This window comes from Procambarus clarkii, chromosome 27, assembly GCF_040958095.1.
Source record: "Procambarus clarkii isolate CNS0578487 chromosome 27, FALCON_Pclarkii_2.0, whole genome shotgun sequence".
In the NCBI taxonomy this organism is placed as follows: Eukaryota; Metazoa; Arthropoda; class Malacostraca; order Decapoda; family Cambaridae; genus Procambarus; species Procambarus clarkii.
In genome coordinates this window covers 20,425,658-20,441,607 of record NC_091176.1, presented here as the reverse complement: position 1 = coordinate 20,441,607, position 15,950 = coordinate 20,425,658, and the positions used below count along the sequence as shown (strand labels likewise).

The window sequence follows — 15,950 nt, the reverse complement described above, 5'->3', positions numbered from 1 at the left end:
TATCACATAATTATATTCTACCTAATTCAAGACCCCGAACCAACACAGAGACAGAAGAAGCAAGAACATACGGGTTTAAAGGCCAATTAATATCTATTCATCCACTTGTTCATCTCAGTCACGTCCCCAGGACTATATGCAACTGAAAACTCGAGCGGTCGAGTTTTCTGTTGGTCGAGCGGTTAAGGGATCCTGTACGCCAGCAGAGTGCTCCTGGCAGTATGGGTTCGAGTCAGTTCTGGGGTGTGAGTTTTCAGTTGCATATAGTCCTAGGGACCATTCAGGCTTGTTCGCATTTGTGTTCCTCACGTGTGCCCCAAAAGAATGAGGTGATTTGATAAAATACCATGCCCATGATTACCAACCGAGTGCCGGCGGGGGGATGGAAATAGCCTCGGCTACCATTCTCTTTTGTCCGGTCGTGTTGGTCGAGCGGTTAAAGGATCCTGTACGCCAGCGGAGTGCTACTGGCAGTATGGGTTCGAGTAACATCTCGGGTGTGAGTTTTCAGTTGCATATAGTCCTGGGGACCATTCAGGCTTGTTCGCATTTGTGTTCCTCACGTGTACCCCAAAGAATGAGGTGATTTGATAAAATGCTATGCCCAAGAATACCATCCGAGTGCCGGTGGTGAAGTGGTTCAAATAGCTTCGGCTATCACTTCCTTATTGTCCGGTAGTGATGGTCAAGTGGATTAAGGCGTCCTGTACATACCAGTTGCGTTGCTCCTGGCAGTACGGGTTCGAGTCACTTTTGGGCTTTGAGTTTTCAGTTAAAAATATATATATATATATATATATATATATATATATATATATATATATATATATATATATATATATATATATATATATATATACATATATATATATATATATATATATATATATATATATATATATATATATATATATATATATGTATATATATATATATACATATATGCAACAACATATATACATATATATATATATATATATATATATATATATATATATATATATATATATATATATATATATATATATATATATATATATATATGTATACACCATATTCATATATCTCATATATCTGTACATACATATATGTATATGTATATCTGTATATACATACATATATCTGTATACACCAAGCTCGAGAGTATCGATATAGAGAATATGTGAAGGCCTTAGCTATTTGTGTTCCTAGTGTTGTGTTGCTCTTAAGAGTGTGTGTTGCTCTTACGTCCAACAGATGGCACTGTTTAAAAAAAAAACATGTTTTTTTCTGTCACAGGTGTGGCATGGATATAGTAGGTACATAAATACACGCACCTATTCAAATGCAACGCTGTGTCAAAATTTCTAAGCAATCGGTAAAGAGGTTTCGAAGATTTCCGTCTCATGAAAAAGACATGAAAAACACAGTTTTTCACAAAAGCATGTTTTCTTCCCGTCAAAGACGTGACATCTATATAAACCCGCTCGGAGGCAAATGGAACGTTGTGTGAAAATTTCAAAGCAATCAGTGAAGAACTTTCGGAGATTAGCGATTTTGAACAAACATTTCCATTTTTATTTATAAAAATTTTAATATATTATTATTATAATATTTTATTATTATTGTATATTCATTATTATAATAATATATTTATAATATATTTAGATATTATATTTTTTATTAATATGTATATTAATTTTATTATAATTATTTTTAATAATTATTATATTAAAATATTTATATTAAAATAATATTGGGCGAGCTTCAGAGGGTGCGCTTGATTTATGGGCAGGGAGTGCTTTATAGGGAGATTGTGTTTTATAGGTTTAATGAGGTTAGCTTAATGGTCTTATAAATCCTAAATAGGGTAAAGGTAGGTTTTTGGAGATTGTGACGGAAGTTTGGCAAGGCGAAGGAAGAGGTTTAGTTAGGAAAGGAGAGGTTTATGGAAATGTATAAGACTTTTAGAGCAATAAAATAAAATATGAGTATTAGCGCTACTTTATAGGAGACATGAGAAACGAGACATTGTTCAGGGAGCGGAAGAGGAAATTTTGAATTAGATTAAAGGAAAAGTATACTTCTAGGGGAAAGTCCTGGGGAGTTGACAAGTCGTGTTTAATGGAAGTCTTTTGAGAGGAAACAAGGGGGGAAAGGTAGATAATGAGATAGGTAGTAGGAAAGGAAGTAGGAAGGGGAGGATGGAATATAGTTATGGATACAGGGATATACAAGTAAACAAAGGGAAAAAGATACAGGGATATACAAAGTATACAAAGGGAAAAAGTAAAGAGGAGGAAAGGGTTGCGTGACCTGGGCATATTACCTAGTCCCTCAGTGTGTGTGGCGGGTGTGGTGCACCTGTTGGCTATTGACCCGACCTGTTCACACTAGCTTCACCATTGCCTCCTACACCTGCCCCAGCACTACATGTACCACTACCACCAACCTGCCCTCCAATGTAATTCATACACTACCTGAATTATTTTCTATTCAACCTCTCTCACTTCTTCCAACCTATCCTTCAGTATGGATTAAAACTTTACCTTCAAAATACCTCTAAAAACTGCCTGCAACGCTAGCTTTAGTACAAATAAGAGCACAACCACCAACACAGCCTCCAACACTACGTCCAACACTTTCTACGAAGAATATCTTTTCTACAACCTTCAAAGCAAACTGCTAAATTATGACATTGTGTCTTTAACCATTTCCATCACACTCTTCCATACACCCTAATGCAGATGTACCTCATGTATTAATAAAAAAATAAATGCTGTTTGTAATGTTGCTGGTGATGATGCTGATGCTGCTTGTGTGGGTCCTGGTAGTGCTGATGCTGATAGTATTGTGGTGGTGGTGCTCATGCTGCTACTGTTGGTGGTGGTGGTGGTGCTGATAATGCTAGTTTTGGTGCTGATGTTGTTAGCTTTCGGGCTAATGTGGTGCGATACTGTTAGTATTGGTTGTGTGGGTGTGTGTGGGTGTGTGTGTGTGTGTGTGTGTGTGTGTGTGTGTGTGTGTGTGTGTGTGTGTGTGTGTGTGTGTACTCACCTAGTTGTCACCTAGTTGTGTTTGCGGGGGTTGAGCTCTGGCTCTTTGGTCCCGCCTCTCAACCGTCAATCAACAGGTGTACAGATTCCTGAGCCTATCGGGCTCTGTCATATCTACACTTGAAACTGTGTATGGAGTCAGCCTCCACCACATCACCCCCTAATGCATTCCATTTGTCAACCACTCTGACACTAAAAAAGTTCTTTCTAATATCTCTGTGGCTCATTTGGGCACTCAGTTTCCACCTGTGTCCCCTTGTGCGTGTTCCCCTTGTGTTAAATAGACTGTCTTTATCTACCCTATCAATCCCCTTCAGAATCTTGAATGTGGTGATCATGTCCCCCCTAACTCTTCTGTCTTCCAGCGAAGTGAGGTTTAATTCCCGTAGTCTCTCCTCGTAGCTCATACCTCTCAGCTCGGGTACTAGTCTGGTGGCAAACCTTTGAACCTTTTCCAGTTTAGTCTTATCCTTGACAAGATATGGACTCCATGCTGGGGCTGCATACTCCAGGATTGGCCTGACATATGTGGTATACAAAGTTCTGAATGATTCTTTACACAAGTTTCTGAATGCCGTTCGTATGTTGGCCAGCCTGGCATATGCCGCTGATGTTATCCGCTTGATATGTGCTGCAGGAGACAGGTCTGGCGTGATATCAACCCCCAAGTCTTTTTCCTTCTCTGACTCCTGAAGAATTTCCTCTCCCAGATGATACCTTGTATCTGGCCTCCTGCTCCCTACACCTATCTTCATTACATTACATTTGGTTGGGTTAAACTCTAACAACCATATGTTCGACCATTCCTTCAGCTTGTCTAGGTCTTCTTGAAGCCTCAAACAGTCCTCTTCTTTTTTAATCCTTCTCATAATTTTAGCATCGTCCGCAAACATTGAGAGAAATGAATCGATACCCTCCGGGAGATCATTTACATATATCAGAAACAAGATAGGACCGAGTACAGAGCCCTGTGGGACTCCACTGGTGACTTCACGCCAATCGGAGGTCTCACCCCTCACCGTAACTCTCTGCTTCCTATGTGTGTGTGTGTGTGTGTGTGTGTGTGTGTGTGTGTGTGTGTGTGTGTGTGTGTGTGTGTAATTACCTAAGTGTAATTACTTAAGTGTAGTTACAGGATGAGAGCTATGCTCGTGATGTCCAGTCTTTCCAACACTCTTTGTCGTATAACGCTTTGAAACTACGGACGGTTTTGGCATCCACCACCTTCTCACCTAACTTGTTCCAACCGTCCACCACTATGTTTGCGAAAGTAAATTTTCTTATATTTCTTCGACAGCTTTGTTTAGTTAGTTTAAAACTATGAGGTCTTGTTCTTGACGTTCCAGGTCTCAGGATTTCTTCCCAATCAATTTTATCAATTCCCGTTACTGCTTTGAACTTTAGTAATCATATTGCCTCTTTTTCTTCTATCTTCTTGTTTTGATTAATTTAATGCCTCTAACCTCTCCTCGTAGCTCTTATCCTTCTGTTCTGGGAGCCATTTATTAGCAAGTCTTTGCACCTTTTCTATTTCTTGATGTCCTTCTTCAGATATGTATACCATGCAACCGTTGCATATTCCAGCCTTAGTCTATCAAAATTCTTGAACGTTTGTGGGTGTGTGTGTACTCACCTATTTGTACTTACCTATTTGTGCTTGCGGGGGCTGAGCTCTAGCTCTTTGGTCCCGCCTCTCAACTGTGTGTGTGTGTGTGTGTGTGTGTGTGTGTGTGTGTGTGTGTGTGTGTGTGTGTGTGTGTGTGTGTGTGTGTGTGTGTGTGTGTGTGTGTGTGTTTGTGTGTGTGTGTGTGTGTGTGAGTATGTGTGTGTGTGAGAGTATATGTGCGTGTGTGTGTGTGTGTGTGTGTGTGTGTGTGTGTGTGTGTGTGTGTGTGTGTGTGTGTATTTACCTAATTGTACGGAGGTTGAGCTCTGGCTCTTTGGTCCCGCCTCTCAACTGTCAATCAACAAATATACAGGTTCCTGAGCCTACTGGGCTCTATCATATCTACACTTGAAGCTGTGTATGGAGTCAGCCTCCACCACATCACTTCCTAAAGCATTCCATTTGTCAACCACTTTGACACTGAAAAAATTCTTTCTAACGTCTCTATGGCTCATTTGGGCGCTCAATTACCACCTGTGTCCCCTAGTGCGTGTGCCCTTTGTGGTAAATAACCTGTCTTTACCAATTCCCGTATCAATCCCTCTGAGAATCTTGTATGTGGTGACCATGTCCCCTCTAACTCTTCTGTCTCCCAGTGACGTGAGGTTTAATTCCCGTACTCTTTCCTCGTAGCTCATACCCCTCAGTTAGGGTACTAGTCTGGTGGCAAACCTTTGAACCTTTTCCAGTTTAGTCTTATACGTGACTAGATATGGACTCCATTCTGGAGTCCATATCCATAACTTTGCAGACATGCAAGGAGTGTGTGTGTGTGTGTGTGTGTGTGTGTGTGTGTGTGTGTGTACTCACCTACTTGTACTCACCTATTTTTGTCTGCAGGATCGAGCAGTGACTCTTGGATCCCCCCTTTCGAGCCATCGGTTGTTTACAGCATTGACTCCGGTTCTATTTCCCTATCATACCTAGTTTTAAAATTATGAATAGAATTTGCTTCCACATCCTGCTCCATAAGTGCATTCCATTTTTCCACTACTCTCATCCTAAAAGAAAACTGCCTACCATCTACGTGACTCATCTGAGTTTCCAGTTTCCACCCATGTCCCCTCGTTCTGTTATTATTACGTGTGAACATTTCATCTATTTCCACTATGTGTGTGTGTGTGTGTGTGTGTGTGTGTGTGTGTGTGTGTGTGTGTGTGTGTGTGTGTGTGTGTGTGTGTGTGTGTGTGTTTCTGTGTGTGTGTGTGTGTGTGTGTGTGTGTGTGTGTGTGTGTGTGTGTGTGTGTGTGTGTGTGTGTGTGTGTGTGTGTTTCTGTGTGTGCGTGTGTGTGTGTTTCATTTCCATTCTCGTCCCTTCACTGTTGCCTCTTCCCTCTACATGTTCTTTAACACTTTAACACGTCAACTCACCATTCCAACACTTTTGGCAAATTTTATGTGCCTGTTGTCTAAGACGGGATAAGATCTAGAAGACAATATAAAAACTTCTCTCTTTGAAATCTCCTTTAAGACCCACCAGCCCTGGCAACTTACCTTTGACACAGTGGGAGTGGTCGTTGTCCTTGATTGGAAAGTCCGCAAGACAGGCGCATTGTTGAATTTTGGTGTCACAGTAGCTGTTGATAAGGTCCGTGCATTCTGTATTATCCTTGCACTGGATTATCACCTCCAGCGGCGTGTCGGTTCCTGCCGAGTACACAAACACGATGGTTAAAGGCCAGTGAAAGAGTCTGGAACATGAGTGAAAAGTCTTCACTGTTAACAATGATTAGTATGGTGTTAAATTTTGTCGAATGATCTTCACTGGTCGTGTCTGTACCGGCGAGTTCAGCAGCAGTATCGTCACTATGAACTACAGTCGCTCGTTATACCTATGCTTGATACTGTTTTATACCCATGCCTGATACCTAGCTTTATAGCTAGCTTGATATTGCCCTAGTAAAAATTAAGGGTAGAAAATATTTTTTTTTTATTTTGATAACAAACATAAAAGGTTTTTGTTGACTTTTAAGAAGTTTGATGCGCAAAGGTAGTAAGAGGGCAAGTGTTAGGACATGTTAATGTTGAAGCTTTAGATGGTAATCCTTCTTTAGGTTTAAAACTTTATTGTGTTATTAGAGTAGCTAAAGCATGTGCGTGTAAGCCATCTTATGGACCAGTTTAAAGAACGAGAACTATGATCAGAAGGTGGACATGGTCCAGTCAGGTAAGAAACACTGAAGTGTAGGTACACTGCTAGCCACTCTGAAGTGCTTCTGAAACCAGTATTTATTTTTTTATGATCACCTCAGGCGGGTCTTGGGTGTACAAAGTTAGTTATGAATCTCCTAAAACTTTCTACGAGACAGTTAAGGCGTTGTCGAAGGTAGTTAGGTTCGCGCTGGAGAAAATGAGGTTCCTCCTCCAGGCAGTCAAGGTGTGCTTCTCGCAACCCGTTCTCGCACTTGCTTACTGTCAATATTGGCTTATTTAATAAGTGCATATGTAACATACAAATTGATTGTGAATATTTTAGTTTACCTTGAAAAGCTTCATAGAAAACACCGACCTCACCTAACCTTCTTAGTATGTTAAGATAAGCATCTTATTGCTTCTTAATTACAATTGTTACTTAACCTATACCGTTGATAGGTTAAGTAATAATTGTAAATAAGAAGCAATAAGATGCTTATCTTAACATACTAAGAAGGTTAGGTGAGGTCGGTGTTTTCTATGAAGCTTTTCAAGGTAAACTAAAATATTCACAATCAATTAGTATGTTACATATGCACTTATTAAATTAGGCAATATTGACTAAAGCAAGTGCGAAAACGGGTTGGCTTCTCGCTACTTAAGACGAACTCCTTAGCCCCTGTGGTAGCTTTAAATTGGTTTAGGTCCATTTCAAGGCAACCACAATATCTTTTGAGACAATTATGAAACTATTAAACACGATTAACGAGCAACATTCAACAGTAAGTGATAATTATGAAAAGTCAGGAAGCACTCTGAACTCGCGGTGAGCTTTGTTCGAAATATTTAAAGAACACATTGAAATAGAATGTTGGCCGAGAGTTGCTCCAAGTAAGACAATGAAATCTAAATGTATGAAATTATTTTACAAAAATTTAAAGGAGGCACATATATAAATTGTTGACCGAGCTTTGTTAGAGATTCTTTTATCAATGTGATTTAGATTACCCGATCTAAGGTTATAATATAATAAGGTTATACCCGAGATAATAAAGGTTCCAGCATCATTATTGTTGATGTAGGATATAATACAGTTTATACTTCTAATTATTCCTTGTCTTCTCTAAAGCTAACATACATTTGTATATACAATAAATATGCACCTAAACCTTAGAGATACATATTAATATTAATGGTAGCATAAATGCACTCATAATTTTATTGTCATTATATCTTATTTTAATTTAATTAAAACACGTTTTGTTCTTATCTTTGATTGAGCTTAACACCGTTCACCCTAAGGATGGTTATCAAGACCATTATAATACCTTACTGACCAACCAGAATGCACGTTTTAATGCACAGAGAACTCACATTAACGTGATGTATTAATGACAAAAGCAATAGGAGTCGTGACGAGGATTCGCATCTTTGTTCAGGGTAATTCTAAGCAAACGCCTTTTCTCATGCATGTTTTAGTCTTGAACTATTTGCAGAACTAAAGTACCCATCTTCTTAGTGTATATATACCGAAAGAGGGGTACACCTCTCGGTGTATATATACAGTGTACATCCCTTAACTTGTTGATAAGTTAGCCAAACAATCTGCCTTTAAAGGAGCCGTTGAGTGTAACCTTGGAGTATCTATGAGCAATCTGAGAGCAGCAGTACACCGAGAACTTCAACAAGATCTTGTAGATCTGAGGCAAAGTGAAATTGACACCAGTAATTCCATCTATTATCATACTATCATGCAAGAGGAGCAACACATCTATGGTTCATCCAATAAAATCAGCAGACTTCTAGATGTTATTACTGCTCAACTTAGACTCGGTTACAAGTATCTCTGGGAATTCTCATTATCTGCCGATGTAGACCTGACCAAATGTAAACTGTGTCAACAAAATTATTCGCACACCCTCCGTCACTATGTAATGGAGTGCAAAAAGATACGTGAATTTAGAGACAATTCAGTAACCAATGTTCCAACGATGTGTAAATATTTCATTCAAAATGATCTGCTACCAGAAATTTTAGCCAAATATCTTCAATTTGCTATCTGTAGGTAGTATCTGATTGATTGTAACCTAATCACCGCAGCCCACTGAATGGGGGCGGTGTGCAGGACAAACATATCAATTGTAACACTAGCTCTCCACATATGTCAGTTGCTTAATTTAGAAACTACTTGTGGTCGATCTCGAACCCATTCTTGATGTGACGACTTATACTGAATTTTGTAACTAGCTCATCAAGATTGTAACTTGCTTAGCTAAATAAATTGTGGGGTTCAGTCCCTGAGCCCATTATGTGCCTCTGTAACCCTTTCTACTACCGCCCACAAGATGGGTATGGGGTGCATAATAAGTGAACTAAACTAAACCAAAACTCTTCGGCATCTTTGTTTAATTAGTTTAAATCTATGACTTCTTGTTCTTGAAGTTCCAGGTCTCAGAAGGGCTGGACCTGGAGACCGTCAGGACTCCGGCGGTCGTCCCCACAACCTGGTCACTACTCGTTCCTACGATATATAAAACTGTTTTGTGCATAAAGACTCCAGATATTACCAGAGGAAGAACGCCATTTAGTAATTTACGTTCTTCCTCTGGTAATATCTGAGAGAGACAGAGAGAGAGAGACAGAGAGAGAGAGAGAGAGAGAGAGAGAGAGAGAGAGAGAGAGAGAGAGAGAGAGAGAGAGAGAGAGAGAGAGAGAGAGAGAGAGAGAGAGAGAGAGAGAGAGAGAGATAGAGAGAGAGAGAGAGAGAGAGAGAGAGAGAGAGAGAGAGAGAGAGAGAGAGAGAGAGAGAGAGAGAGAGAGAGAGAGAGAGAGAGAGAGAGAGAGAGAGAGAGAGAGAGAGAGAGAGAGAGAGAGAGAGAGAGAGAGATGAAACATAAATAAGAATATGTGTAAATTTGACCTTCCTATTTCACATATCCTGGAAAAGATGTCTCTCTTTAAGGAAGGTCATCAAGGCGTCAAATATATCTTGGTCATTATCTAGCAGGGGCTCCAAGTCGAATGGCATACGAAGACCAAGGTACTGCGAGAGAGAACAGCGCGAAGGGTCGTTGGTGGGTGATACGAAGATGCTTCCAAAGGACGTTACTGCAGTTCGGGCAGACGACGGGACACTGGCGTAAAATGTTGAGCTGGAGGTGTGTAAAGAAAGTACAGTTGAGGCGAAAGCATGCAAGGATAACCTCCTCACTTCTGGTAGTGCGGTAAGATCTCGTCCAGTCTGTGATAGTGCTATTAAGTTCACAAGGCAAGGCTAGGTCCACTGACTTTGCCATAGATGTTGTGATGTCTTCTCCAAATAAAATATTGGCCCCAGCTCCCAGGGCATCAAGGTGACTCCGTCGAGCTGCAAGGCCGACTTAGCTAATTTATCTGCCTGGCCAATACCCTAAATGTCGCAGTTACTAGGTAGACAGATCAAGGTGATAGTTTTATTCACCGAATCTAGCATATTAATTATGTTTCCATGTAATTCATACGAATCAGTGACTCCAAGTAATATCGTAAGAAGGCATAACATAGCGTCTGAAAACTAACAAAACTGCCTCGAGATGACGTTTGAGAGCATAAGCTATGGCTTTTTGGCTAACAACTCTACGGCAAAGACTTATGTATGCAATCGCAAACGAAACCTGAGAGAACATTAACTCAACCATACACAAGCACCAACATATTCCGTTGCCTTGGAACAGTTCATATACAAATCAGATGCTAGCAGCCAAGATTGCGGGGTCGCTGAAGTACTCTTCCAACGCGAATCTCTTCTGGACTGAGAATTAAGATGTTCAGACTTGAATACGAGAGGGCTTCCATGGTCCTAACCTTTTCATCCTCAGTTTATCCATCTCAGTGACTGAGATACCAGCTTGACGGAACCTACAACAGGACATTGTGGGTTCTGTGAGGACTGTGGCGACATTGACAGTGTAGAGAGTATTGCTGATGGCCATAGGTCTAGCGTCGAAGCAGGAGCAGTTTCGATGGAATTGTCGGTGCTCCATATTAACACTGCAGGCTGTGTGGTAGATAGTGGTTGTCTGGGTCGTAAGAAAACCATCCGAAGAGTCCGTTGCGACGAAAACGGAGGGAAGGCACATTAACCATCTTGTACCATCCTAGCATGAAAAGCTTCTCAACGTTCTGTTCAGTCCATTCTATCTGTAACCCCTTTAGGATCTCTCTCACTGCCACTCTGTCTCTGTCTTTCCATTCTGTCTTACTAGGGCCTTCTTGTTCATTAATGCCCACTGCTACTACTGATCTTTTCCTATCCAGCAGCTGTTTAGTGCACTTCGCTGCCTCCTGTAAGGTAGCTACTTCCTTCACTGTAGACATTGCTTCTACAAACTATTTCCTAGCATTTATGCAAATGATGCATGTACAGTGCCAGTCCCAGCTATTGATACATTTCCATCGTCTCTTTGGATGATTATCTGATGCTGAGCCAGAGAAGTGCTCCCTCTGAGGTTTCTTATCTCCTTCTTTGCTGCTATCAGCTCGCTTTGCTGGTTGCTTATTGTATTCCTCATTTCATGTATCTCCCTTCTAATTTCCTCCCAAACTTAGGCGAATACTTCCTTCAATTCATTTCCTTCCTCTGACTTTTCCTAGTGCCATTGATGCGTCTCCCTGCCATGATAGTTCCTTTTCCTACTGTGTTGTGATAGGGTTAGCCAGGGGCAGAGAGAGGGAGAGAGAGAGAGAAAGAGAAGGAAAATGGGTAACAATGTAAGAGAGAGAGAATAGGATGGGAGGGAAAGAGAGGGGAAGAGGTGGGTGCTATTAGGGGTGGGGGAAGTTGGGGGGGGGATGGAGATGTGGTTGTTACTCTATGGTGGACGGTTTTTGTGCAGGGGGAGGGCAGTGTTTTTGGAGAGTGAGATGGGGTGGGAAAGAAGAGGGGGAGGGGGGGTGTTGGGGTGGAGAGTGGGAATGGATGTTACACTGTGGTAGGCGGGTTTTGGGTGTATTGGGGGAGGGAGTATCTGGTCTGCGTGAGTGAGAAAGGGGTGGAGAAGGAGGGGAAGAAGTAAACCTTAGTGTGTGTTTGTTTTTGCGTGCTTGCGCGTATGGTTTTCGAGTATGGTATGTGAGTATGGTGTGCGGTGCGTGCTCACCTAGTTGCACTTGCGGGGGTTGAACTTCGGTCCTTTGTTCATGCCTGTCAACCATCAATTAACTAGTATGTTTTTCTTTTTTCTTTTTTTGCCTTCTTTAATTTTCAATATATTCTCGTAGTGGAGCCATGAGATAGAGAAGGAATAGAAGCATACACACACGACCAGATTCAGCAAGGAAGGGCGGGAGGGAGCGAGGCAGAAACGGAAGGAGAACCGGGGACTGAGTGAGTGTCCTGTCGCGTAATGGTAAAGCACTCGCCCGGCGCTTCGCGAGCTCTTTGGCTTGGGTTCGTATCCTGGCCGCGAAGGAGTGACCGAGTACCAATTTTTAACTGTAGCCACTGTTCACCCAACAGTGAATGGGTACCTGGTTGTTAAACGATTTGGCGGGTCGTATTCCGGCGAAAATCTAGATTAGGGACCTACCCGAAACGCTGTGCGTGCTTGTGGCTTTACAAGAATGTAAGAACTCTTGTACAGATATAAAAAATAAAGAAGAAAGGGGAGGGAGTAGGAGGGAGGGAGCAAATGGGAAGAGAGCGGCTTCAGAGAGAGAGAGAACGGGCAGGGAAGAAGGAGGGAGCGAGTGGGTAGGGAAGGAGGGAGGGTTCGGACGGGAAAGAAGGAAAAGAGAGCGAGTAAGTAGGGAGGGAACAAACAGGAGGGAGAAAACAGGGAGGGAACGAATTAATAGGAGGTAGGAGGTAGGCTGAGAGCGAGTAGGGACCGAGAGAGGTTTACGTTGCGGATTACCTTGATGTGGTTCCGGGGGTCAAGGTCTCCGCGGCCCGGTCTCTGACCAGGCCTCCTGGTGGTCTGGTCAAGCTGACTTTTGAACGCGGTTGCTCGCAGCCAGACGTATGAATCACAGCCTGATTGATCAGTTATCTTTTGGAGGTGTTTATCGAGCAGTGTCTTGAACACTGAGTTATGTTACTTAAGTGTGGTGGAAACGTGTTGAGCAGTTTCTGACCTCAGATTTTGACAGGGTTCTCTCTCTCAGAGTACCAACTGCGTCTTTGATTTTCAACGGAGGTATTCTGCACATTCTGCCATTCCATCTGGTCTCATGTGACGTTATTTCTGTGTGCAGATTTGGGACCAGTCCCTCTAAAAAAATTCCATGTGAGAGCGAGTAAGGTGAGAGGGAGGGAGCAAGTGAGCTTATAGTGAAGGAGGAAGCGAGTGTTGGGATAGAGGAGCGAGTGAACGACTAGGAAGGGAGGGATAGCGGATGCGAATTAGCAATTTGAGAGGAAAGGAGCGAGGAGCGATGAATGGAGGGAGAGAAAGACTAAATAGGTAGGGTAAGAATTTTTTTGGAACTGAACATTCAGGGGAAAGCCCCAAACCATAACGACTATATAGCACTTAGAAGGAGTTATAATAAGGATTTGGGATGGGACGGGGTGATGGGAGAGTATGAGGATCATGGACTAATTTTGTCAACATTTCTTGTACGCTCTGGATGGTGAATATCTTGATTGGTGGATATGTTTGTGTGCGCTTGAATTGTTCACTCTCCACACACGAGACACACTCACATTACCCTAAGACCATTTACCAAAACAAACTATAAATATCTTGTATTACATAGTGCTTCGAAGACACTCATACTGACACACACATACTCATACTCTTTACTTCTGCGTGTGTCCGTCAATATGTCTGTCTCCTATTTATATATGTCTTTTCTTCATACATGTCTATTTTTCTCTATCTGTTTAAACGAATGGATTCGAATCCATTTGTTTATGTCTCTATTTCTGTCTGACTCTGGCTGAACATATTCAAAATCGTCTCTGACCTTCCTACCCTACCGCCACTCTGTATTGAATAGCAGCGAGGGTGGCTTGACTGGTCAGACACACTAATAATTCAACACTATTGACTGCCACTCAGACTTCCTGACACCACGCGCCGCCACTACCACCACCGACACACCCACCACCCACATCGCAATTACTCCCGGCGCCACCAGCCCCCGCCGCCACCAGCCCCCGCCGCCACCAACCCCCGCCGCCACTACTCTCTACGCCACTACACCCGCGGCCACCGACATACACAACTCATACACCACCTCCCTGCACCACTGACACACCCAACACTACCGCTACCTCCCCGCTTTCTTCTCCTTTGTCATGTAACATTATGCACAGAGCTTTGGAAAAAGGAAACCATAGTCCAAATTAAAAGAAAAGTGTAAACAGGTTTTAAAATTATCCCAGCTTGCTTCTCAATCTTGTATACCTGTCTTTCATTAGGAACAGTATGTTTTTTTTAACAATCTAATAAAATGTTCCAAGAAGCTTACTTTATATCCTGTGTTTCTGTAACCTTGTTGAAGAGCTCGACCAAATTCGCCAGTCTCTCTAAATCTATGACACCCTTCAGTTAAGAGTTTTATCCTATACAGGTCTTTCACTATTCTCTAATTGGTTATTTCTTACATAAGTATACTATGGAAAGTTGTCATTAACAATGGTGTATAATTCAGTGTCTAATGATTTTTTTTTTATGTTTGAACCATGTAGCTAAAGGGTGGCACGGATTTTGAGAGATGTCGTAGCTAGCAAAGTTGATCGAATTTTACAAGGCTACAAAAAAACGGCACGAAAAAGAAGCCTTCTTAGAATATGTTCGTAGACTGTTAAAAAAACATTTTATAATGTTCAAGCTTAAGACACAAGCTGGGATTTTTTTAAGAGCCCTAAATTGGATACAAAATCACCAGAAGATGGAAAAAGGTCACAATCTGAGAAAAACATATAATATTAAAGCATTTTTTCAAATAGGGGACCTTACGGTTCAGTCTTTGGGCCACTGTTGATAAAACATCTATTGAGAAGGGAAGGGAACTGTCAGGAAAAGCACCAAGCCATTACGACTAAATAGTACTTGGAAAGGATCAGGATCAGGATATAAGATGGGGAAGGGGGAAGGAATGGAGTCCAACCACTTGGGCGATCGGCGATTGAACGCTGATCTGCACGAAGGGAGACCGTCGCTCTACCGTCCAGCCCAAGTGGTTGGGCTTACCACACCCCGCCTTCATCACCCCCGCCACCACCCTCACCAAAACCACCCCCTTCACCACCCTCACTAATACTATTCCCTCCAATATCAACACCAAAATCTCCCAGGCCACCACTCACACCAATACCACCCTACTAACAAGACATTATATATACCTTATGATGTATTTAGCTTCAACTTTATTCTTGAACTATGTTGAGGTCTGAAAATATCTTTATTGTTGATTAGTAAGCTCTTGTGACGAGGATCAACCAAACCAAACTTCCTTCTAGATTATATAGCCTCAGGAACAGCAACAGCTATGGTATAACAGATGTGGAACAAGATCTGCTGGCAAGAGTTGGCTGGTCCAGCTGGCAACTTCTCCAAATTTACGGTCCTCGTGTGGTGTTGCTCCTGACAACCGTTGACAGCTAGACCAACACACGCACCCTGGCTGCCACACCCACCTGGTTGCCATCTTAAAACTTCTACAACAACGTCACTACAATCATCGTAACTGTACGACACTTCACCTACATTAGCTGCTTTACTAAAAAGACATTGCTTTAATTACACTTGCAAACACCTTTAGATATAATCACAACTATACTTACAATTCAACATCTACATTTCTGCAATATGAATAGTTATTGCTTCAACACTCTTTACTATAAGAGAGAATGTATCTGTCTTTTCAAAGTTGGAAGTCACACGCTTGGAGCTAGCTTTGCCTAAATTTGTAGTTGAAATGGTCTGGTGTACGGGACGAATATAGGACCTCACATGATTTACACGTCTTTAGTACTGGTCAAGTGTGAAATATTTGTTGAAATGTTCGAAGATTTTTTCGTCCTCGGAATTTTTTTAACATATAAATTAGATTTATTTCTCCATATTATTATATTTTATGGAAGGGAAGAGGGGCTAATCGGGCCGCGGAGGGTGAGGGAGAGGGCG

At 41.8% G+C, this 15,950-nt stretch overlaps 1 protein-coding gene across 4 annotated transcripts in view; it reads right to left on the bottom strand.

Moving 5' to 3' along the window:
* The window catches only part of jus (julius seizure), a 102,514-nt gene that overhangs the window by 41,339 nt on the left and 45,225 nt on the right, over positions 1-15,950 (bottom strand). For all 4 annotated transcript variants that reach the window (XM_045749208.2, XM_045749210.2, XM_045749211.2 and 1 more), the window contains exon 3: positions 6,196-6,348. In XM_045749208.2, coding sequence (XP_045605164.1) covers positions 6,196-6,348 — 153 coding nt within the window. The remainder of the gene's footprint in view (positions 1-6,195; positions 6,349-15,950) is intronic.